Source organism: Salvelinus alpinus, chromosome 3 (assembly GCF_045679555.1).
Source record: "Salvelinus alpinus chromosome 3, SLU_Salpinus.1, whole genome shotgun sequence".
NCBI lineage: Eukaryota > Metazoa > Chordata > Actinopteri > Salmoniformes > Salmonidae > Salvelinus > Salvelinus alpinus.
Genome location: NC_092088.1, coordinates 38,934,015 through 38,958,331, shown reverse-complemented (window position 1 = coordinate 38,958,331; position 24,317 = coordinate 38,934,015). Strand labels below are relative to the sequence as shown.

Sequence of the window (24,317 nt, the reverse complement as noted above, 5' to 3'; positions counted from 1 at the left end):
ACCGAGAGGAAGTCCGCACAATTCGTGACGGATGCTGTAAAGAAAAACCTGTACGTTTTTCATAATAATCTTTACAAACAGATATGCAACTGAAAAGACTGCAACTGAAAAGACAGATTTTTCTTAATCACCGATAAACAAACGATTATCCGCATATGTAGGCCTAAATATTTTGCATTGACAACTCTACCAATAGGTGACGCACTTTTGAACAGCCTTTGAGCAACTCTCCTTCATCACTGGTTCATTGGATGGATTAAAATAAGAAACCAGTCAAAGAATGAGACCAGTGTAATATAAGGTGGATCTTGCTATGTTGTAGACAAAAAGTATGTATCTTGCATCATTTCACTAAAGTAGGTCTAACTGAGTAGACCCACAGTTATTCGTTAGGTCTACGAAATAAATAAGAATTAGTAAGGGAATGTATTGTTATACGGCTATTAATATTATAATTTGTGTAACAATAATACGGATGAACTGATAATAATAATAATAATAATAATATTTGTTTATTATTACTCATATTCTGTTTTAGTGCTGTAGTAAATGCATTAGCCTACTGTTTATCAGTCTGTAACTTCAAAACGTCAGTTTCCTCATTGAGTAATATAGGCCAATATGATACACAGGCCTACAGCAGATAAAATGTAAATCATAGGCCTATACTGTATACACAGGACGTTTTAAAAGACACTGTCCACGGAGGGAAACAGTGAATATTACTACGCAAGGAGACGGCCTTTATGGCCTTCCATAAATGGTGCGATGTTGTATGATCACAAATGCTTATTGGGGTTGTAATTGATTCAAATAAACAAAATGCTTGCTGACTTGAGTAAAGTTTCCACCGTCCCAGTTTTCACGTAGAAGACATGGCTACCATTCTGCTATTAGTCAATTGAAATGCCACAGACTTGGCCCTGTTGCCTACTATCATGAGGTGTCCCGACGTAAAATTAGTTCAACTGAAGTCAGCCTTCGAAATCTTTCAGATATATTATAAAGGAAAATTACAATGGGCTCAGAACAGGGCAGCACAGCTGGCCCTTGGATGTACACAGAGATAAAACATTAATCATATGCATGTCAATCTCTCCTGGCTCAAAGTGGAGGAGAGATTGACTTCATCACTACTTGTATTTGAGAGAGATATTGACATGTTGAAAGCACCGAGCTGTCTGTTTAAACGACTAGCACACAGCTCAGACACCCCATGCATCCACTCAGGTCTCTTCGCAGTCCCCAAGTCCAGAATAGACTATGGGAGGCGCACAGTGCTACATAGAGCCATGTCTACATGGTACTCTATTCCACACCAGGTAACTGATGCAAGCAGTATAATCAGATTTTAAAAAACAGATAAAAATGCATCTGCGAAGCAACACAAACATAGGCACAGACACATGCATACACACATGATAACATAAGCACTATACACACGTACACATGGGGTTTGTGTTGTAGATATGTGGTAGTGGAGTAGGGGCCTGAGGGCACACACTTAGTGTGTTGTGAAATCTGTTATGAATGTATTGTAATGTTTTAGAAATTGTATAACTGCCTTAATTTCGCCGGATCCCAGGAAGAGTAGCTGCCGCTAATGGGGATCCATAATAAATAAAAATACAAAGTCAATCTTAGATTTAATTTACAGAGTGTAACCTCGGCATAATATAAATAACAATGAATAATCATATACATCAGCATAATAATCATGTCAATGTTTTGGACTCACACGCACTCCATAGCATTTTCTTACACTTGTGGGTCACCAAAGATGGGCTTTATAATAATGATAATGACTATAAACCTACAGTTATCTTATTCCAACAGTGCGAGTTTAATGGATTAAGAAAACATCATGCGTATTTTCATTGGAATTCAGCAATAGCAAAATAATTAATATATCACTAAAACCTGTAAGTCTATTGCGGTACATACTAGGTTATCCATTACGATTGGCTTTATTGTTATGGTACAGGCTTTGTAAACCTCAAATTACCAATGATAAAGTTTTCATCAGTGAATGTTGGACTTGCACCGGATAAGGTAGGCCTATTAAAAGGTTGCGTGTAAGCTAATGTAGGCCTACGTAGTCCTGAATGAATGGATCGTTAGTTGGTATGTCAATACGAAAAACGAACTGCACTGAACGTCGTGTGGATCCAATATCCATTACTCCAATATTCTGGCCAATAGAAATTGGGGAGACCTCAATCCCTGACTAATCACAAACGGATTGGAGAAAATGAAAACACGGAAAGACGATGCCAGGGTATGTGGTGGGGTATGCTGGAATTACCATAATAATGGAAAATAAAAATGGAATTTAAAAGGTAGGCCTACATGTAAAATGGTAGACCCTTATTTAAACAAAACTATGTGGTGGCTATGGGTAAACACACCCAGTTCAATGGTTTGTAGGCTACATTTTACACTAAGAATGTATCACACATGTCAATAAATGTTAAACCGACTTTTAGCACTATACTTCAACATAAAAATCAACAATGATAAACATGAAGGCCCCTTTAAGACCAACTGTCCTCAGGCCTTATCGGTAGACATAAATGCAAACGTAAGTACCTTGAGCTTTTCTACTGGTTCAGATGAGTATGTAAAATGTTCTGAAGATCTGGTTCTGAACGAATCCGTTCCGTTTTGCTCGAGTCCGCCTCTCTGTGCCTGTTCCTATTGACGCACTTAAAGACTCTTCCCTCAACCTTAAGGCGAGTAGCAGCGACCAATCACCATGCCATTACAGGCTTCAGAGGAAGCTGTTTATGTGACTCCAGCGCTAATTAGGCTCATGAACTAACAAATCGCTTGCACAACTGTGAGGAACCGATCACATCCATGGATTGTCTGGCGCAGTCGACCACCTTTATGGCTATTAATTGATTTATTGTTACTTTGGCTTCTATTCTTGCTGCACTCTTTGCTCCAAAGTTATTTATGCTGACAAACTTTCTCGGTGTGGAGTAGTAGCCTATTTTTACGAAGAACGCCTGCACCTCTTAAATTCTAAGCTGGAGAATCTTGACTATCAAACCATGTTTCAACCTACACCGAAGAGGTGTTTTACTATAGAATCGTTGGTAGCGAAGGATAATCCTCTACCAGTGTCGAGGTCTGAGGAACCCATACGACCAGCGGCTCTGAGCTATGCAAACTCCAGCCAGATGAATCCATTTCTGAACGGGTTTCATTCCAGCGGCAGGGGCGTCTACTCTAATCCGGATTTGGTGTTTGCTGAGGCGGTCTCACATCATAACAACTCCGGTGTCCCAGTTCATTCGGTGCCCCCTCCACACGCTTTGGCTCACCCACTTTCATCCTCGCATAGTCCGCACCCTCTTTTTGCCAGCCAGCAAAGGGACCCCTCTACTTTTTACCCATGGCTAATACATAGATATAGGTACTTGGGTCACAGATTCCAAGGTAGGTTGAGATCGCATTTGTCTCTTTGACGTATTTATTACGGATTTGTACTGTTTGTCTTTTTGGATTTTCCATAGCGGTTCTCGGTAACTGTAGTTTATATAACATTTATTTATGAGGATGAAGACACGAATGCTATAGTGGTGTAAATATCAGTGAGCTATCGAAATATATATTTGTGGTGTCTTGAACAATTGTTTAAACCGTTTTTGTCTGTTATAGGCTAATTAGAACTGTTAAACTGGAGTAGGCTACTTTCAGTAATGTAGGGCATAGTATTTCTTAAGGTGGCTACACGGGTTCACATTTATTTTGCCTGTAGCCTATAATTTACATTTTGTTGAAGAAATTGCAGTGTGGACTTTTAAAGTCCTTTAGCATCTAAAGCATTTTATTGAAACACAAATAATCATAACACCTTACAAATCTAAATTGTAGATCTATATAATTAATTTGATTATTTTTTTAAACAAAATTGTTGACTTTTTAAAAATGAGTTATTACTTCATTTTCTCGTTTAAAAATGTGTGTGTTTAAACTGAGTGCAAATCAACTGAACAACATTGATAGAAGCCTGTGTCATTTATTGCAATCTTCTGTGCCATGGAATATGCTATGGGTAATATTTGTGGGCTATGTTTTTATGGCCGAAACTGCTGTTTAAGAAATTGTACACAATGCACTTCTAAAATCACACTATTAATTTATAGGCCCCCAAATTGGACTGTCATTTGAAAACATTGTTTTATGCGGGTGCATGCACATTATATGTATCTGAGACGTGCAAATTGTATAGTAGGCCTAACTGAACGATATATTTTCATTTGGAACGAATAATGGTTACGAGTGTCTTGTTAATAATTAAGACAAATGTAGGGTTAATGTATCCTGTGTTTATTCTCCACCATATACTTACATTATAGCCTACCAGTAATGTAGAAAATAAAAGTTTGAAAAGGGGTAGCCTATAGGCTCCCAGAACTCTTTGTTATTGTAGACTATTATATTTTCAATGTGTGGTGTTTTTAAGATAACCAAAGACCGGATTAAATCGCCGCTTAAATAGCTACTGCATAATCCTATCGTTGCCATTTGAAGACTATAAACTGTATCAATTTGCTATTGTTTAAGTTCTTGCTGTCGAAAAAAAATCACGGTGTTGCTGTGTCTAAATTGGTCTCGATTATCAATTGAGTGGTGCCGTAGACTTTAGTTAAAAGTTAGAAGGCCCAAGTCTACCGTATAACCAAAATATGATCATAGCATCATCGTCTCTTTAGCCTCAGTTTGCAAGATTGTTCATAATGAATATCCCTCCCATTGTCGTTTTCAGGTAACGAAACAAGTCCGGAGAGCTTCCTTTTGCACAATGCACTGGCCAGAAAGCCCAAAAGAATTCGGACAGCTTTTTCACCTTCGCAACTTCTGCGGCTTGAGCACGCATTTGAAAAAAACCATTACGTCGTAGGTGCCGAACGAAAACAGCTTGCGCACACCCTTAGCCTCACAGAAACTCAGGTAAGAACATTTTCCCTGAATTTAATATTCACAGGTTTATCGTTAAATCCGCATCAGGCCTACTTTGAATAGGGAATGGATTTAAAATACTATCATGTCAAGTTGCATCAAACCGGACATGACCCACAGGTTACAACTATAACTGTTTTTGTGTAGGCTACGGAATCTGGAATATGCTAAATTTTCTCTGAATAATTAGGCTACTTATTGGGAATTCAAAGTTCTCATTGCATAAGCTATAAGTGACATTAGGGGAATTATAAAAATATATATTGAAAACAAGATAATATGTTGTCTATTGGGGGAAACTGCACAAATGCCACGCTTAGAAGAAAGGTTCCATATAGCCTAGAACGAAAAATGGTTATAACGCTTGCTTTATATATGGAAGCCCGAAAACTTCTTTAGGACCCTTTTGTATGGTAATTTTTCACTGAACCAAATGGTTCTAGAACCCCAAAATATAAACAATTCTAAGAGTGTATGGTTAAATATAGGCCTAGACCCAATCCATCTAGCAAGATGTCCTAGAGACTAGGCCGAATTTAAGAATTGAAATGAAGGGGATAAACGATAGAAATGAAAACACAAGTTTATTCATTTTTCAAAATCACTTTTTGGATTAACGTGTAACCCGCAGTTTTAGAGAGACAAACCAATAAATGTATAGGCTACACCATTGGCATTGAAGCTTTAGTTGGAGCAAATCCATGATCATAGGCTATAACCTCGTTTTAGGCGGGGTTGAGAGAGAAAAAAGGTTCCCATTCAAAATGGAGGGCAATTAACCAGTTAACCATTTTATAGGATCTATGGCACGCTAAAAAGAATGAGCCGGACTCAATGAATTTTCCTGGCCATATTTAAGATCGTATTTGTGCCTATCAGCTTGCGGAACGGTCGGTGTCTTTTGTCCCAGTGTCACCACCGGCTCTTCTCTAAACGGAGGCTATTAGAGGGGAATGAGGAAGAAATGAACCATCGCCCACTTCAATTAGCTGACTGAAAGCACATTAAATGCACCTCACTTGCCAAGCTGTCGGACGAATGGCTTGTAGATATGAATATAGCCCACTGTAGCCTATTGATATGCATTTACAAAAGGCTTAAAATTAACAGGTTTATGTATAAGAAATCTGGATTTTGACAATTGTTTGAAATTATTCTAAATTAAATTAAACATATTTATGCAATTGCATATCCATGGCCCTGTTTGCGTCATGTTTTTTTTTAGACCAATAGGCTTAGGGACAGTCAATTTCTGGTATATTGGCTTATGCTTATACTAGGCTATAACCAACATAGACCTAGAGCATGCATGGCGTTTTTTTTACCTTTATCCCATAAAGGTATCAATGGACTACCCCTACATTTATTCATGAAATACATTTTTTTCTCTTGAAAATAACCTTACTTCTAGCCTATAATGTAAAGCCTTTAGTGCCATAGCATTGGGCAAATTTTCACACGGCAATCTATGAGAGCCTATGTTTATCTTTTGCTGTTCTGCTATTTGAATTCACACTTTGCGCACATGGATGGTTTTTGTTTAGTATTTGTGAATTTATTCTAGCCATTATTTGTTTCCCTTAGGTAAAAGTGTGGTTTCAGAACCGAAGAACCAAGTTCAAACGGCAAAAGTTGGAGGAGGAGGGTTCAGATTCGCAACAGAAGAAGAAGGGGACCCATCACATAAACCGATGGAGACTTGCAACAAAACAAGGATCGGGAAGTCCCGAGGAAATTGACGTCACTTCAGACGATTAAAATAGCCTACTAAATTGTTTGAACCTGTGACAGCTGCGTGGCGTGAAGTATGACATGGCTAAGGATGCTGTGTACAGGGAGAGGGTTAAGCTAATGTCACATTTCGATTCTTCGGAGATCGGCAGCTGAGGGTGAGAGAATTCAGATTGGTGGCACTGCTGTCACCATGGGTCTGTCAATACGTATCAAATTGCCCAGGCGAAAGTGATCGACAGTATCGCAGTCCACTTACCTGTCCCCCTTCCACGCACCAACCCACCACTACAATCTCCCACGAACCTCCCAAAAATGAATCTCCAATTCACATTGGAAATTTGCACTTCTGAAAGTTTCTAAATATGAACGTTTCCACTCAAGATACCAAAATACAAAACTGTTTTTGTAAAACTTGAATTGCATGGACTTTCTGGTAGTTGTTATAATTTGATAATTTTCTCAAAACACAACTTTGTTTTTACTCAATCTCAGAGATGTTGTGCTTCTTCCTTTTTACAAAGTGTGCAGTCTTTTAATTAATGATTATCGTGTTAAAGTGATTGTGAAAACAGTATGAAGTAGCAGTGCTGCGTTATAGTGTTTTTAAAGAAAACACTAATGGAAATGAATTTCGAAAACTTTCTAAAAGTTTATCAAACCACATATGAAGTACTTAAAGGGAAAGTATCCAAGACACTCCTTAAACCCAAGCTTTATCATGTCTCTGTTATTCTGGCCCGAGCATATTGTCAGGACTTGACCCTCCCGTGAGAGTTGCCACGAAGGACTAATGCAAGAATTGACAGCCATAGAGGCGAGAGAACTTCAAGCACTGAGCGTTTCCATGTACAGAGATAGTCCAACAAAAAGTTAATGTTTCTGTTAAACCCTCTTTTACCAGAATGTACATAATTTTGTGTTTGTGTTAAGTTTGCTACAATTTTAACACAAGGTATACTTCCAAGAAGTATGTAATTGTCAATATTTTGTCAATAAAGTTTTATCAATATGTTGAGCGCAGAGTAAAAGTAGGCCTAATGGTTTTGATTTACGAGCAGCTTTCATAGCTTGACATTTTATTCCCGCTGTCACCAATCACCCGCTTCACAGCCTATATCTTGATTTTGGTCATACCAGTCTCTCAAGTAGCCTACACTTGAGGTAGCTCTGACACATTTCAGAGGGAATCCAGACAATGTGGAGGCTTGTTAAAGTAACTTATAAATCATGCTATTACGAAAAAACGCATGATTTTTTTTTTCTGTGGCAAGTGCATGGTTGTTTTTCCGAGAGGGGCAGCGTCTGGTCTGCTCAGGCTACAAAGAGTCCTACGAGCTTTTGTGAAAGTGCAAATCAGTTTGGGCAATTATCATGGGAGTAATATGAGGGGGAAAGGGGATGCATTGCCCAGTGGTCCACGTTAATCTCTTAATCCGTGGATCCAATGGGGTTTGGTTGGACATAATTTAGTACAATCTGACTACCCCTCAAGAAGCGATAAGAGAAGGTTGCAATGTGCAGCAAAATGGGATCTTTGTTTAATATCTTGTCTCGTACAGCCACGGATATACACATACACACGCTCTTCCCACAAAACAGCATCAACCCATGCCTAGGCTACTCTTCTCATTTATGTGTAGCCTATTATGCTTGTGTGGGGAAGAAAAAAAAAACATATTATTTAAAAAAAAATCGTTTTTACATCTATATAAGACTTTTTATATAGCCTACCCACATCGTTCATTATAAATGACTCAAAAATAACAAGGCACATAGGAAAACTATTTACACTAGTTATCTCAGAAATGTGTCAAATCCACTATGCACATTTTATGATGTGAGGTGTAGTGTTTATTTCTATAATTGTTTCACAGCTTGAAAATTAGCTTTTCGGAGGGGGTGGTGTGGGGGGCTATAGGCCTATATACAAACTATATGGATGGGGAATTTAAATAGGCCCATGCACTATAACAGCAATAAAAATCTTCAGAGAATACCATTAGCTTTGAAAAAACCCTAAAAGCTTTATTACAAACCCAGCTTTGAAATAGGGGGATTAGAGGGCTGAAAGGGTCCCACAATAGTTAGAAGAAAAGGTTTCATGCTAATGAGGTTAATGCCCTTTGTATCTCCGGACTCCACAACTTCATTACTCCTATCTCGGGCAACACCGAGCGGCTCAGAGCGCGCAATCCACTCGAGCTTTTCCCTACCCTGCCTAAAGAAGGATTTGATAGCAGTCCTGTTCAAACTAGATAATTATATCTTTTCAAGTTGGAATTAAGATAAAGAAAGTGCAGTGAAGGCGGTGAGCCTTGATCCGCTGCAAACAAATTTGGCGCACTTTCTCCCTCCGCCTTGCCTCAATAGGCAGGACAGCCCCCTCATTAGGCTATGACTTGGTCTCCTTTTATTACATTTTCACTCTTTTGATTTAAACAAGCCAATCTTATGAATTTAATGGCAGATCCTTGCATTCAACGAAATTAAATAAATGTTATAACGAAGACCAGATCTGTTAAAATGTACGGGTTTCCCTATGAATAGCCTAGGCCTATATTATTCACAGACCAAATTTTGAGTTTTTTTTGTTATTTTTTTTATTTAACTACGCAAGTCAGTTAAGAACAAATTCTTATTAACAATAACGGCCTACCTCGGCCAAACCCTAACGATGCTGGGCCAATTGTGCGCAGCCTATGGGACTCCTAATCACGGCCGGTTGTGATACAGCCTGGAATCGAACCAGGGTCTGTAGTGACGCCACTAGCACTGAGATGCAGTGCTTTAGACCGCTGCGCCATTCGGGAGCTAGGGGAGGACATTTCTATTTAACTTGCAGGCCTTTATGGCACATGCTGAAATGTATGTAGCCTAGTGGCCAGAGTGTTGGGCCAGTAACCGAAAGGTTGCTAGATCGAATCCCCTAGCTGACAAGGTAAAAATCTGTCGTTCTGCCCCAAACAAGGCAGTTAACCTACTGTTCCTAAGCCGTCATTGTAAATAAGAATTTGTTCTTAACTGACTTGCCTGGTTTAAAAAAAAAGTATATATATATATATTAGAGTGGCTATATTCGTCAAATAGGCCTATTGGATTAACACTGCATTCTATCTGGTGTCAATTTATTTTATTCAACATAGCTCTGTGTTTTTTGTGATTAAAGGCCATGATAGGCCTATATATTGCATAGGAGTTTGTACCTAAAGACGAACCTTCTCATTTTTATAAGGCCTACAAATGCAAGGATTTAAAGATCTTTTGTTTTGACAATTTACCATGATCACTGAGGTGACAGAGTAAAGCAGAAGCCGGAGGGATAAAGTACCAATGTGCGCAGAAAAGCGCACCTGTCTTGAACAAGGCAGGTCCCACTGGGCACAGACGTCAATTCTACGTCTATTCAGCGTTGTTTCAACATCATTTCATTGAAGTTAGGTGGAAAACAACGTTGATTCAACCAGTGTGTGCCCAGTGGGCTGACGTTGTTGGTATTTTTATTGTACTGTTTCCTCCACTCAAACTTGCTCCGAGTCAGTGAATGTTAGGTTATGAGGTACTAGACCTCATATATCAATCGATTACTTTCCCAAACAATCAAGCTGTGCGTATGGGGAGTGCTGGGGACCTTGTGACCCGCTTATCTAACCTTGCGCTGCTATAGGCAGTACAGGGGCTAAAGCGTTTTTTTTTTGTTGCCACGCTTAAGGACTGGGAAACGATCAATCATCAAAGCCCGATGGCTTTGGTTTATTATTAAGTTACTTAGCCTGGTCCTCGTTTACCAGTTGCGATGTAACTTAAGCATTACGATGATCGTACCAGATGTATCGTTATTTACGAGTCAACTTTTTAAGTGTTCCCCAAACAAGCACGTATATGGTTCACTTAGTGATTTCAATATTATTGTAATAGCCTAGAGAATTATATGTTTATTTAGCCTGTGTATCTTTTGATGCTGTCATCTCGTTTTTCATTTGAAGCATAATTTTATCCTTCACTTGTTTGTAACAATTTCCTACTTTGGAAACGTTGTATTAGTAGTCAACTTCCTTCTGATGTGTTGGCAGTCACAGTCAGACACATAGCCTAATCATCTTGATTCTATGTTTAGCGCGGATCTTCTGTGAATAAAGTGACGCGGAAGGGCAAAAAAAGCGGTCAGGATCACCCGTAGATGTGTGAAGGTTTTTAATAGCCACATTAATAACGAAGGTTCTAACGAAGGCTCTGGTAAATGAGGCCCTGATCATTGCTGGCTGCTAAATACTCGATGAGAAATATGGATTCTGACACCATCTGAAAGGCTTGTACGTAAGCCAAAGGTCTACTTACCTGATGTGAAATAATTATACGTAATTTAAAAAGCGGTCATATCAAATAGTCCCAGTGACCCAAACCCCCCAAATCTACAATTAGTACGTATGCTATAATTAGCCAACGTCTGCTGAAGTCACTAATGTGAATGGTATTTGGATGGCGACCGGTGACCATTACACACCAATAACGCCACGTTCCTGCTATAGCCTAAATACTGAAAACAAGTAGGCTATATCTGCAAAAACAAACACACATTCGTTGAAGCCCACTAGTTAAAACATGCAATGAGACTAATCCGCTCGTTAGCCTAGGCCCTGTAGTCTATTGATAACTCGCACTTTCAAAATAATCAAAATATATATTGCATCACCATTAGGCATAGACGACTGTAATCATGGCTTATATCGTTCATGTTTATGATTTATGATTCAGTTTTTGAAGACTTACTGGTAGGCCTATGCTGTAGCGTTACATTCTTACTTCCGTCATTCACGTTGCTTGACACCAGGTAGACCTATACAGTGCGGTGTCCACAGTGTCAGCTACGGCCTTTTCACGTTCTCATCTCGTATAGTAAGTGGGCTAAAGTCATGTCAGAGAATAACATGTTTTTGAGCTGCCGTCGCAGTATTTGATGCCAGGACAAACTGATCTATCCTGTTTCACAAATTGCATCTGAAATTGATCCTTCAAACGAGAGAATGAACCCTACACAATTCCCTTGGCCTTGACATAAGGTACAACGATAAATATACAAGACTAATTAGCAATCACCATATAATCATCTTCCAAATTGTGTAATAAATTAAATTAAACATGATAGTGTCTCGGGAAACAGTTTCTCATTTTATTATTAACGAGATAGGGGCTTGCATAGGCCTATTGAGATTATTGTTTTCCAAACACAACAGTTTTCATTTTTACATGCAGAAGGCAGAGCCAATTGTTATTTAGATTGGCGGACTGCATAGTTCACTGACTCTTTCTAATGATATTGATCGGGTGGTTTTGACACGTATTGGGGGAAAAAAGACCCCTATTGGAAACATGGTGCAACAACTACAAAACAGAGATTTTGATTCAACTTTACGTGCCCTTTTCAAAATAATATTTCTGAAATATGAGTGTCAAAGGTTTCATGTTGTTATATAGTTGATATAGGGCCTAACTGAGGACACACACACACGTGCATTTATTGAGATTAATTTGTAATAAGATTATGTACAATTTAGGAGACAGATACTTCCTATTCATTCTACAAGTGCAATCTATAATTTTGAACTTATTACTTTTTATGTTAGATAGGGCTGCTTATGACCTATGGGCCATGAGATCAGCAGAGGTAAACACTTTTCATTATCACGGATTAGCCTAGCATTGACGGCCCTATATAGCTCATTAAAGACTACTGTTACTGTTTCTGTAGCCTTATATTTAGGCTAATATAATTCACATTTTAATGTAGAACACTTTCCTTAAGTGCCTTATTATAAAGTAAGAAACAAGTAGTCCTGATAACCTTAAGTGCCTATTTCCCAGAGAGATATGCCTATTTTACCAATCATTTACGCCTATCATTGGCTACAATTCTATTTTAGTTTCAGGATAGCATACACCTGAAAATATTGTTTAGTGTAGTTTAGCATCCTATCCAAAGTAGCCTATTATGCTTATTTTTCTCTAACGTTCTAATAGGGCCTACTTTTATTTGGGGGTAAGACACATCCTATGGGTCCAAGATATGGGTACACATATGGTTATGGATCGCATTAAATATTCAGTGCTGACCCTTATGTTGTTATTGGTGCTCAAAAATGTGTTTTAACGTTCTCCATGCGGTAGCCTATTTATTAAGATTATATATCGCAAGCTATTAAGTAGTACCATATTTTTGAGAAATTCCTTTATTACAGAATAGGTCTAGACTTGTGTTCTGCTCCTTGTGTTCGCACCATTAGTTGTTTGCGAGTGTTGCCAAATACATGCATCATGATGTAATGTAGGGTTCCTGACTGTTACTGTTGTTGGAATATTATTTCTAAATCATGGAAAATTCGGGTATTCAGGAATCCCCTGTCCCCTTGATGTTATCTATAGCAGAGAGAGAGAGAGAGAAATTATGGGAGCTTTTTCAACATAAAATGTTCTATTCTCTAACTCTAATTAGCAAACATCTTAATATTATTCTATGGAACATTGCAAATAAGCCATGTTTGACAATAGGAACACGTAACTCGTCAACTACATTTCTCTACGTCAGTGGTGTATAATTATATATTCTCCGTAGGCCTAAATAATAATGACAGCAAATTCTATGTCATTAATATTTAGCCAACCACAAGGTCAACCCGGGTTCCTAATTTGGTCAAGAGACGTCTCGAGCGCAGCAGTGACAAATGGCCCGCTTCATAATTAAACATTTATATCGTGTTTCGGGCAAGATGGTACTGGGAAACACCTGTAGACGTGTCTTTCGCCGTCTGTCAGGCTCCTAGGCTACAGGGCTTCTTGGCTAGAGGCCGGTGACAAACCTCGTGCGGACAGTTTCAGCATCTGCTTGAACATTGACCAGCAGAGTGCAATCACCTTGCTGACCAGGATTAGCCTCCAGCGGACAGTGTTTTAAAGGCTTTTAACCACAGGAGGTTGGTGGCACCTTAATTGGGGAGAACGGGCTCGTGGAAAATGGCTGGTGCAGAATAAGTGTAATGGTATCAAATACATCAAACACATGGTTTCCATGTGTTTGATGCCATTCCATTCGCTCCATTCCAGGCCATTATTACGAGTCGTCTTCCCCTCAGCAGCCTCCACTGCTTTTAACACAACCTCCAGTCGCACACACAATGTTACAGGTAAAGTAGGTTTTCATGTATTATTTTATGTGGTTTGTTGGTCAATATAAAACTCGTTTGCAATGAGTGTGTTTGTATAAATATAGCCAAGTCATGTTTGTAATGGCTTAGTGATAAAACGACCATTTTGACTTATTTAAACTTCTGTGTTAGGCCTAGAGACCTCAAAACTAAACCTTTGTTTACTGAGGTTTATGAAGTTGTAAGGTTTCACTAAACAGAGTCCCATTAGCCTACCTTGCCCCCTTTTATGTCATCTTGGCCTAATCATATGTTCTCACATGTCCACAAACCCTTTAGTCAGAAAACAAATAATATCCCTATCTTCTGAAGTACTGCATTCAAAAACATTATACAGCGTACTGCAATCTGGTCTCAGAGCAAAACGTATGATATTTTACTACAATCCGTGCCACTCATTTAGTATGAAATGTTACTTTACGCTAGGTTATATGGCCTACCAATGTAATAGTGGTCGTACAATATAATATTAATTGTAGGACATATAGTATCCTACGTCTTGATAGTTTAGCATGATATATTATGTTTGACTGCTTTAGTATGATATGCTATGTTCAACTGTTTTAGTATGATATATTACGTTCGACTGCTTTACTATGATATGCTACATTAGGTTAGGAGTTAAGGTTAGGGTTAAAAGTTAGGTTAAAGGGTTACGTTTAGGGTTAGGGGAAGGGTTAGCTAACAGTCTAAGTAGTTGCAAAGTACCTAAAAAGTAGTAAGTAGTTGCAAAGTTGACAATTAACTAAAATGCTGAAGTTGTCTGTGATGAGTATCGAACACGCAACCTTTGGCTTGCTAGGTTGCGGTATGTTCACAGTATGCACCCACCCACCCCACTACTTTTGTTTCTGCCTTAAGTAACCTACTATAACACACTAGATCACCAAAAGTATGTGGGCACCCCTTCAAATGAGTAGATTCTGCTATTTTAGCCACACCCGTTACTGACAGGTGTTTAAAATCGAACACACAGCCATGCAATCTCAAAAGACAAACATTGGCAGTAGAATGGCCTTATTGAAGAGCTCAGCGACTTCCAACAAGTCAGTTAGTCAAATTTCTGCCCTGCTAGAGCTGCCCCGGTCAACTGTAAGTGCTGTTATTGTGAAGTGGAAAGTCTAGGAGCAACAACGGCTCAGTCATAAAGTGGTAGGCAACACAAGCTCACAGAACGGGACCAGCAAGTGCTGAAGTACGAAGCGTGTAAAAATCGTCTGTCATCAGTTGCAACACTCACTACCGAGTTCCAAACTGCCTCTGGAAGCAACGTCAGCACAATAACTGTTTCGACGGGAGCTTCATGAAATGGATTTCCATGGCAGAGCAGCCGCACACAATTCTAAGATCACCTTGTGCAATGCCAAGCATCGACTGGAGTGTTGTAAAGCTCGCCGCCATTGGAGTGATGAATCACGCTTCCCCATCAGGTAGTCCGACGGATGAATCTGGGTTTGGCAGATGCCAGGAGAGCGCTACCTTCCCCAATGCAGAGTGCCAACTCTAAAGTTTGGTGGAGGAGGAAAAATGGTCTCGGGCTGTTTTTCATGGTTCAGGCTCCTTAGTTCCAGTGAAGGGAAATCTTAACGCTACAGCATACAATGACATTCTAGACGATTTTGTGCTTCCAACTTTGTGGCAACTGTTTTAGCATGATAATGCCCCCGTGCACCATACGGAAATGGTTTGTCAAGATCGGTGTGGAAGAGCTTGACTGGCCTGCACAGAGCCCTGACCTCAACCCCATTAAACATCTATGGGATGAATTGGAACGACGGCTGCGAGCCAGGCCTAATTGCCCAACATCAGTGCCCGACCTCACTAATGCTCATGTGGCTGACTGGAAGCAAGTCCCTGGAGCAATGTTCCAACATCTAGTGGAAAGCCTTCCCAGAAGAGTGGAGGCTGTTATAGCAGCAAAGGGGGGACCAACTCCATATTAATGCCCATGGTTTTGGAATTAAATGTTCGACGAGCAGGTGTCCACATACTTTTGGTCATGTAGTGTTTACCAAATGTAACATATCATACTAATTTGAGTGTCCTGGATTTACGTAGGCCAATGTAATGTAACCTAACGTCTAGTAGCATATCATACTAAATGGAGTGGCACAGATTTGAGTAAAATATAATAAGTTTTGCTTTGAGACCAGGCTGCATATATCAGCAATCAACATTCCCTTCAGAGCACTAATGTTTAACATATGGCTGGACTGTACACCTGATAAAATACTTTAGGGGCCTTGCAGTTTGGAAAATCCTCAATTCGTTCCCTAAATAAAACAAACAATGGCTTCACTAAATATATCACATGTGCAGCCAAACTATTTAATGTCTCTTGACCTAGAGTTTACTCCTCCCACGTCAGGACTGTGTTTCTGTTTGCTGACAATGAACTGTCCTTTAGATGTTTTGGGTCGGTTTTACATGGCACATTATGACATCATGCCATGCAATAAAAAAATGGAACAAATGCTTGTTGTTGAATCAGGACCCACAGGGTAGGCCAATTCTAGCGATATTTTGGGGTGGACAGAGGGAGGGAAGAGATACTCTGTAACATCAACATGTACCACTAAAGCAATAAGTTTAACTCACAGAGGCTGTAGGTCTACTCTTACCAATAGCAAGGTTGCTACCTACACCCCTCCTTCTGGAAATATTATACTTTTTTCCCTTACTGTTATATTCGTGTAGAGGTCTGATAGCGTAAATGCCATTTTTATTGCTTTAAAAATGTATTTTACATTTAATATGAAATTAGTAGATAATATGCACTCATTGTAGAAAAGACTACTATAAAGTGATATAATGTCAGTGTGTTTACAATAAGCCACCAAATGGTCCTCTGTGAAAGCTGAATGGCTTGGTCACTTACCTTGTCTCTTTTGGGTCAAGACACCACATGATCAGGTGGATACTCCAATAACAGACAGGTAATAGAAAAATGATCATTTTTCCAGCTCTATATCATTGCTCTTAGATGCCTGGACTCAATGGGGCGTGGTCAAGAAAACACATGATATTAGCTCACCTCCTCTGCACAAATGAATGTGCGTTTCTAACAATACACTCTAAACAGAAAAGGTTCCTGAAGTATCTTTTAGGGGTTCTTCAAATTGAAACTGTTGGGGAACCTCTACAAGTTCTTTGAAGAACCCTTTAAAAGGATCCTCGAAAAACCTTTTGGGGTACATTCTTTAACTACCCCCCCCCCCCTATTATAATTGTTAATAATAATATGCATAACAATAACAACGATAACACAATATTTTAGTTGTCAGTGTTTATTATGATTTTAGTGTCAAAGTAAAATAAAGAAAATCTAAATATGAGGTAAACTCCCAGCAGAGACCCAAGTCCACCGGGTATATCCTCTGGCCTGTTGATGTTGATGTGTTGATGTTCTCTGTGTCCATAGCCAGAATGAATGTGCAGTGCATGGTGATTGAAGAGGTGTAGGGAGGGTGAAGTCTGTGAATCCAAAACATAGTAGTTATACAGATGTTTAACAAAACATGCACACAACTGCATTCATACCTTGGTTTTGTGGTAAATGTGACTTAAAAAAACTGTTTTTATAATGGTTTTCATTCGCATACCTTGTCCATAATGAAGAGTCCTATGGGATATTCATTGAAGAGGTAAGGGAGGAGGATGGTAAATGTGATCTGCAAAATAACATACCAATACCAATTGACATACCATTGTATGCCTCCTTGTCTGTATACCTGCAGACACGGACACAAAAGTGAGCAGCTCAGTCATCTGCACCCAATACAGCTATCCTTCAACATATTCTTAAAGTATACATATTCTTACCTCTTTGTTGATTGATATCCATTGAATTGTGTCCATTTTCTGTTTTAGAAAGATTTGCACAAATATGAAAAGATACAGTGTCATCATAAAACAATAGAAATGTATATCATACAAGTGTCACACCCTGACCATAGTTTGCTTAGTATGTTTTATGTTTTGGTTGGTCAGGGTGTGATCTGTGTGGGCATTCTATGTTGTTTGTCTGGTTTGTCTATTTCTGTGTTTGGCCTGATATGGTTCTCAATCAGAGACAGGTGTTTTGCGTTGTCTCTGATTGGGAACCATATTTAGGTAGCCTGTTTTGTATTGTGGGTTGTGGGTTATTGTCTATGTCTATGTCAGGTGCCTATGTCTGCACTGTTTATAGCTTCACGTTCGTTTATTGTTTTTGTATAGTTTGTCTAGTGTTCTTCGTTTATTAAATTAAGTATGTATTCAAACCACGCTGCGTTTTGATCTGATCCTTACTCCTCCTCAGACGAGGAGGATTACGACGTTCGTGACAACAAGGGACAAACCTTACCTTAAATTGAGATCTTTACATTTTTCAGTGAAGTGCCTGCACCTGCTCTCCAAATGTTTCAGTTGGGCAGTTAGGTTCCTGAAAGAAACCCCCACCAACTAAGTATGGCTGGATAGGCGTTGGCAATGTCTGGTGAAGCTGGATGTGTTGGCTGGCTATGGTTGGGATCATCACACTATTGCCGATGTGGGCTGTTGGAAATCTGGATAGAGTGGTCTATTCAAGTGAGTGAGTGGTTTTGGCTGGAGGATACACCACAATTCCCTGCAGCATGAGAGACTTGTCCCAGTGTCGAGGTGGAAACAAGCAGAATCTTGGTGTTGAACTGAGTGGCTTGGCTGCCCTGGGATGCTGTATGGGGTGCTGGTTGCCAATGGTTACAGGGTGATGTGGGACACATCAGTAAGATTCAATATGTGCTGTTATTTCAAGTATGACTTATTTGATGGGAACCTACCACATTTTACCACTTGTGTAATATTTTGGCTTTCTGAATGCAAATATTTTGTTTACTTTGCTTTCATAATCAAGCTTTGTGTATGCTAATTAGTTAATTTGTTTATTAGTTGAATAATTGATTAATTCAATGATCCAATGAGTACAAACCACTTGTTTCTTTTCAGCTGCCAAGGAAAGTCATTTCAGAAGTTAGTGTTCATTATTAAGAGGTATGTTAATGATTGTATACATACAAGATTTTAGGTGTAGTCTACTGCTCTACTGTGCATGCTTCAGTTTCAAATATTGGTAAGGTGTTGTAGATTCTATGCATCACTATAGTTGAAACTCAGTCATTGTCACCAATGGAAATGTTATGTCATCACTCTCCTGAAGGTTTCGTTTAGTGACTGATAAGAACAGACTGTGATCTGTCTGTTAAACTAATATGTGTTTATAAGCGAGACATCTTGACAGTTGACAGATGCATTGAAGCAGCTATAATGACAGAATCCTTTCAGATGAGTGTCTCCTGCAAGGTGCAGCAAGTCAACGCAAGGTCAGGGCCCATATTTTCCAAGTGTCTCAAAGCAGAAGTGCTGATCTAGGATTGCCGTTTAGATTATAATGAATAAGATTACAACATGGAGAGGGGGGACTGGATCCTAGATCAGGACTCCTACTCTGAGATGCTTTATGAATCCATTAGAGAGTATTCATAAAACTAAATCTCTACAGTAAATTCGATACATGTTTTCTTCCTATTACGCAACACATCTCATGTGGAAAATATTCCTTGAAATCAAGACTAGAAGATTGTTGATTATTCTGATTCTAATTTCTCCATGTACTGTAGTTCCAGTGGCGGGAAGGTTTTATTGAGCGATTGGTTGGTGGAAACTGTAATCATTTCTGTCACCAGCAAACAGCACCAACACTATCTCTGGCCTTCTCAATCAAAACAGTTTGGAAGTGAATGGAAATCATATTTCTACCCTGAGAGATCATTTGGAATTTGTTTGCAAATGTAAGATCCCATGTCTGTGGCAAATGAATGCAAAATGATTGATAATATCTTTACTACAGTTACGGTAACATGTTATCTGTGATTTGCATCAAGTTAATCGCTGCACTGCAGCCGGGCCCAGGTCCACAAGGTGGCAAAAGGGGGTTTAGCCCTCTGTTGAAACTTGTACCCTCTCAGATTTAGTTTTATGTTCCTATATAAAAATAGCAAAAAAGTTCAAATGATAATCTGTATGTCTGCTGCGCTGTGTCAGCACAATGGACAGCGCACACCGCGGTGTGTGTAGGGGGAGGCTATCGAAAGCCACTGGGGTGGTTAGATACAGTATGACTCCTTTGTGTTTCCATAAAAAGCAGCAAAAAACACTTCTTCTCTGTGGTAGTCTAAGTGAATAATGTGATACGCCTCCGCCTATAATATGTGATTTTGATTTCTAAGGGCGGGGTCAAGTTTACAGTTGAAGCTGCTTCACTCAACTCTGCCTCACGCTCCACCACTACAGAGTTTAGTGATCTTCTTAGATAGCTGTAAAAAGCACTGGCGTTATTAGCCTTAGCCTTTTTAGCTAGCTCGAACCAGCTAGTCTGCCACTGCCACAATGAATATCATAAATTGGCTTTGCCAAAGTACCCAAACAAAGCCAAAAGGAGAAGGAGAGCAGCAGCATCAAACCACCGATGCCACCGCCAAGGCCAGCAGCGATGATGCTGCCGATCTCCAGCTAGCTCCGCGTGCAGAGCCTAACCACCCTTCCACAAGCGCTGCCAGGATAATGGCTCCACAGCCTGCTTCCACCTCTGACTGTTCCTGACGATCTTGGAACAGATGAGCCGGCCCAGGTTAGTCTAGAATCCTACCCTAGCCACATGTTTTCTGTCGAAAAATGTTTATTTAATACCAACTGGTTCATAGGAAGAGAGTGGCTGGAATACTCGTTTACTGCAGAGTTCAATATAATTCCAATGCAAGAATCCAAATGACGCCCCTGGGTATAGTTACATATCGGTATGTTTGATCATATAAATAGATTCGGTTATGGTTTTCTTGGCAGCCTATTGGTTTTCGTGGTTGTAAATGGAACTGTACATATTGGAAACGTGTTTATGGTAGGCTGGCATTGCTTAATTGATTACGTGGGTCGAATTTGATCCACAGAAGTGTATTGTGCCATATGACAACGTGTTGCTGTACTCATTAGGGGCATGGTTTTTCATGTTTGAAGCGGGCCTATTGGTTTATTTGTTTGTATCTCATTGTAGTAGGCTGTAGGCTATGTTTTGGTTATTTGGATCTTCATTCGCCTTTTTTTTTTTTACTGTGTTTGTTTACTGTTAATGTAACTGATTGTGTCATGCCTTTTTCGATCTGATATTTTGTTTACTAGGCCTACTTGGTACCGCTGTTTTGTTCTGTTTGCATTTGCAGTTGTGTCAGTATTCTAAGCCAAACTGCTATTCAGTATTTTTGTTTGCATGCATGAATGACTAGGCTACTACTTTAAGCATTTAGTTTGCATTATATTGGTAAGACAGCTGTGTGTATGGCTGCATTCACATAGACTGTTTGTAAATGGTGAATTACTCGATCTATCCTGTAGCCTATATTCATTACCAAAACATGCTTGCTTTTGTTTGTGTAGGGCGCTGTCCATTGTGCTTATACAGCGCAGCTGAGAAAGGCTACAGATTTCGTGCCAACCTGTCACTGTCTTGGAGTCTCGGCATTTGAACTTGATGTTTATTGTGGTATAGCATGGTATAAGCAGAATTCAATATAATTCCGAGACAAGAACCCCCCAAAATTGTCTGATTGTAGCTAACCCCTGTGTGATGAGGAATTACATGTAGACTATCCAAAATATATGGGACATGTGTTCTATAAAATATAGCCCGGAAGTAGTATATATCCAAAGGATCGCTCCACCAAAATCCAGGATTTAGCATGCCCTGACGTTTTAACGCGACCTTAAGTTTGTAACTGTATACAGCCACAGAAAACCACTCCCTTCCCAATATAGATGACTGTGAGAAGAACACAGCCCCTAACACAGCTAGGATCAATATCTGCCTCTCAGTAGCTCGTCAAGGATACAGAAGGGGGCCTCTAGTCTGTGTGCATATGGGGTAAAGCTGAGGATGCAGCAATAGTTGACAGTAGGAGCTAATAGGCCTAGACCTGATGTGTTTAAAAATGAGGCTTTTTGATATACAGTAACTATGTATCCGCTAATGTAACATATAACGCAAAACCCAAATGTGAATGTAACTCGAGACCAATATGTCAGATTATGTGACATGAAAGTAAAATGCCTCGTAGATATCTCGCATATCTGCCAATAATCTAATACATTATAGACACATTATTCTGGCGAAGCATAATCCACTTTTATTATGTAATATACTGTAACAGTTACAATGACACCATTCTGCATTGTGTGGCTTAGCCATTGAGGGACATTATCTCAAGTGGCGTTTCCGAGAGGAGCCTCTAATTACTCACAAACATAACTCATTTTGAAGGTTTAGGTACAATTATTACTCTGTTGCCTGCACTATTCTTACAATGTCTGAGAGCAATGACTTTGAAGCTTAGCTGGCATTGGTGTAGAGGCTCTCTTCATTGCCATCTGGGCCAAAGTGCTGTTGCAGTTGTCTTGAAAGGTTGTAAAAGGTACTTTTCACAGCAACAAGTGGAAAGTAATTCTACTTTAACAGGTTATATCTGTCTGTCATCTGATCGTTATCCCAAATTATAGGCCTTATAAGCTGATATCCTCAAATAATTGAATGGGAATCTTATTGACAATGACGAGCAGCAATGTATATCTGACCTCTGCATGCATTAGTCAAATGGGTCGTTTTTAAAACAGTTAACCGAGAAACAGGTACAATATGAACACTTGATTGATTTGTGTTTTAAAATAGAATTCAGGGGAAGAAAATATCTTTCTACGTGAGATTACTTGATTTTATGGAGTACGCAATGCTCTTCTTAAAGTGTTTCTGACAGGCCTCCCTATTGGTCTATGAGTTTATAGAAGTGGTATATAAAGGCTATAGGGTCTATGTGCTTGAGATTATTTTATATTTTAAGGTGAGGAGAGAGCAAATCCGACCACTTCACACATGAAAGGCAGTGGCTATGTTTGATTTTCTGCACTCTTACCCTGGCTCTTGCTGTCCTTTTAGGGGACTCCAGAAGCTAGTTAAAAGGTGTTTGATTCTCACCATGAATCTAATTAGATCTCTGACTGAGGTCTTAACATTTCCTTAAAAAAAAAAGAACTGCACAGAGGGGGGAAAAGGTGCTAAAACACCAACCCTTTAATTCCCCTCCATTGCACCTCAGCTCAACCCGCTCAGCCCATCTCCTTTTGTGGAGAAAAACAAAGTCCAGTAAGCTAATGAAGTTTGTAATTAAGGAGATTCTGTCAGGCTGACTGGGTAATTAGAACATGGTTCCTCGGAGGTGTTAGCGGTCCAAGACCCTTTCAGACCTCTCCATGGGGCCCGGAAAAGGAGGGTTCATTTTCACCTGCAGTGACAGGAGCTCTAGGCGGTTCATTCTGGGAAAAGGCTGCTTGTTTAGGGTGTACAGTAGAATGTACACTTGTAAATGTCACCAAAAAGGACCCTTAAAAATGTTCATGATTAAGTATGTTTGGTTTGAGCCACTTTAACAGGTCAGATGTACAATATCATGTAGCTTGAAAACCATATATATATATATATATATATATATATATATATGATAGAAAGGAGGGATTTACTTTTTCCAGATAGTTTTCCATAGTAATGGAATATTTGTATCTTCATATATCACTATTGTGTAACAACTAGAATCCTGGGTATCTGCAACTGCATTTATCATCCATAGTTTCTCCGAAATGTTGCCTTCTGTGTGTGCAGAATTAATATAAAAATGTTTACAGAGATAACCACTGTATGTAAACTCATCCTGTAGAATGGTGTAAAAGGTGTTTCATACATATACGATTGTTAGACTACGAGTGGAAACCTGGGAACAGAAAGACAGGCCAACTCAGTGCTCTTACATGTAAGACAGCTCTATTCTAATTATCATGTTTACTTCAGATTTGTTGACTTGGGTGCTGATAAAGAAAATACACCTGGCCTCAATTAACCACATTTATCTCAAATTCTCCCTCCATAAGATTTCTGCCCAGGTAAAAAGAGTATTATTATTAAAAGCCGAGATATGCAGGAGGAATACCTTTTCTGACAGTGACATCTCAGAGAGAAATACATGAAATAAATGGAAATGTCATCAAAAAGTAAGCTGGTGAGTTCTAGGGAACACACATTAATTGAACTATCAGTATTTTATTTCCCACATATTTATTCCACTTTGGAAATCAAATTTCTTATAAGACCTACATTGATCGTTATTAAATTTGATTTGCAGACATGGTTCAAAGTATCGTCTTCAACTTATTTATAGTACTTTATACTGTATGTTATACATATGTGTCACGTTGTATAATGACAGGAGACAGGCGCAGGAATACACATTTTTGTATTTTTTATTTCTCTACCCAAAATAGCGTACGTGATGAACATGACGGAGACGAAGCCCAAAACAAACA

The 24,317-nt window shown here is 39.2% G+C and overlaps 1 protein-coding gene across 2 annotated transcripts; it reads left to right on the top strand.

The window, feature by feature from the left end:
- Nucleotides 1–2,630: 2,630 nt before the first annotated feature.
- On the top strand, nt 2,631–7,733 carry LOC139570674 (homeobox protein EMX2). Of its 2 annotated transcripts, XM_071392756.1 has the most exons (3): nt 2,641–3,444; nt 4,778–4,962; nt 6,556–7,733. In XM_071392756.1, the coding sequence occupies exons 1-3, from the start codon at nt 3,057–3,059 to the stop codon at nt 6,727–6,729; spliced, it is 747 nt and encodes a 248-aa protein (XP_071248857.1). In that variant the 5' UTR covers nt 2,641–3,056; the 3' UTR covers nt 6,730–7,733. The 2 variants fall into 2 exon arrangements, with proteins under 2 accessions (XP_071248858.1, XP_071248857.1); XM_071392757.1 differs by lacking the exon at nt 4,778–4,962 and having other exon boundaries at nt 2,631–3,444.
- Nucleotides 7,734–24,317: the final 16,584 nt, after the last annotated feature.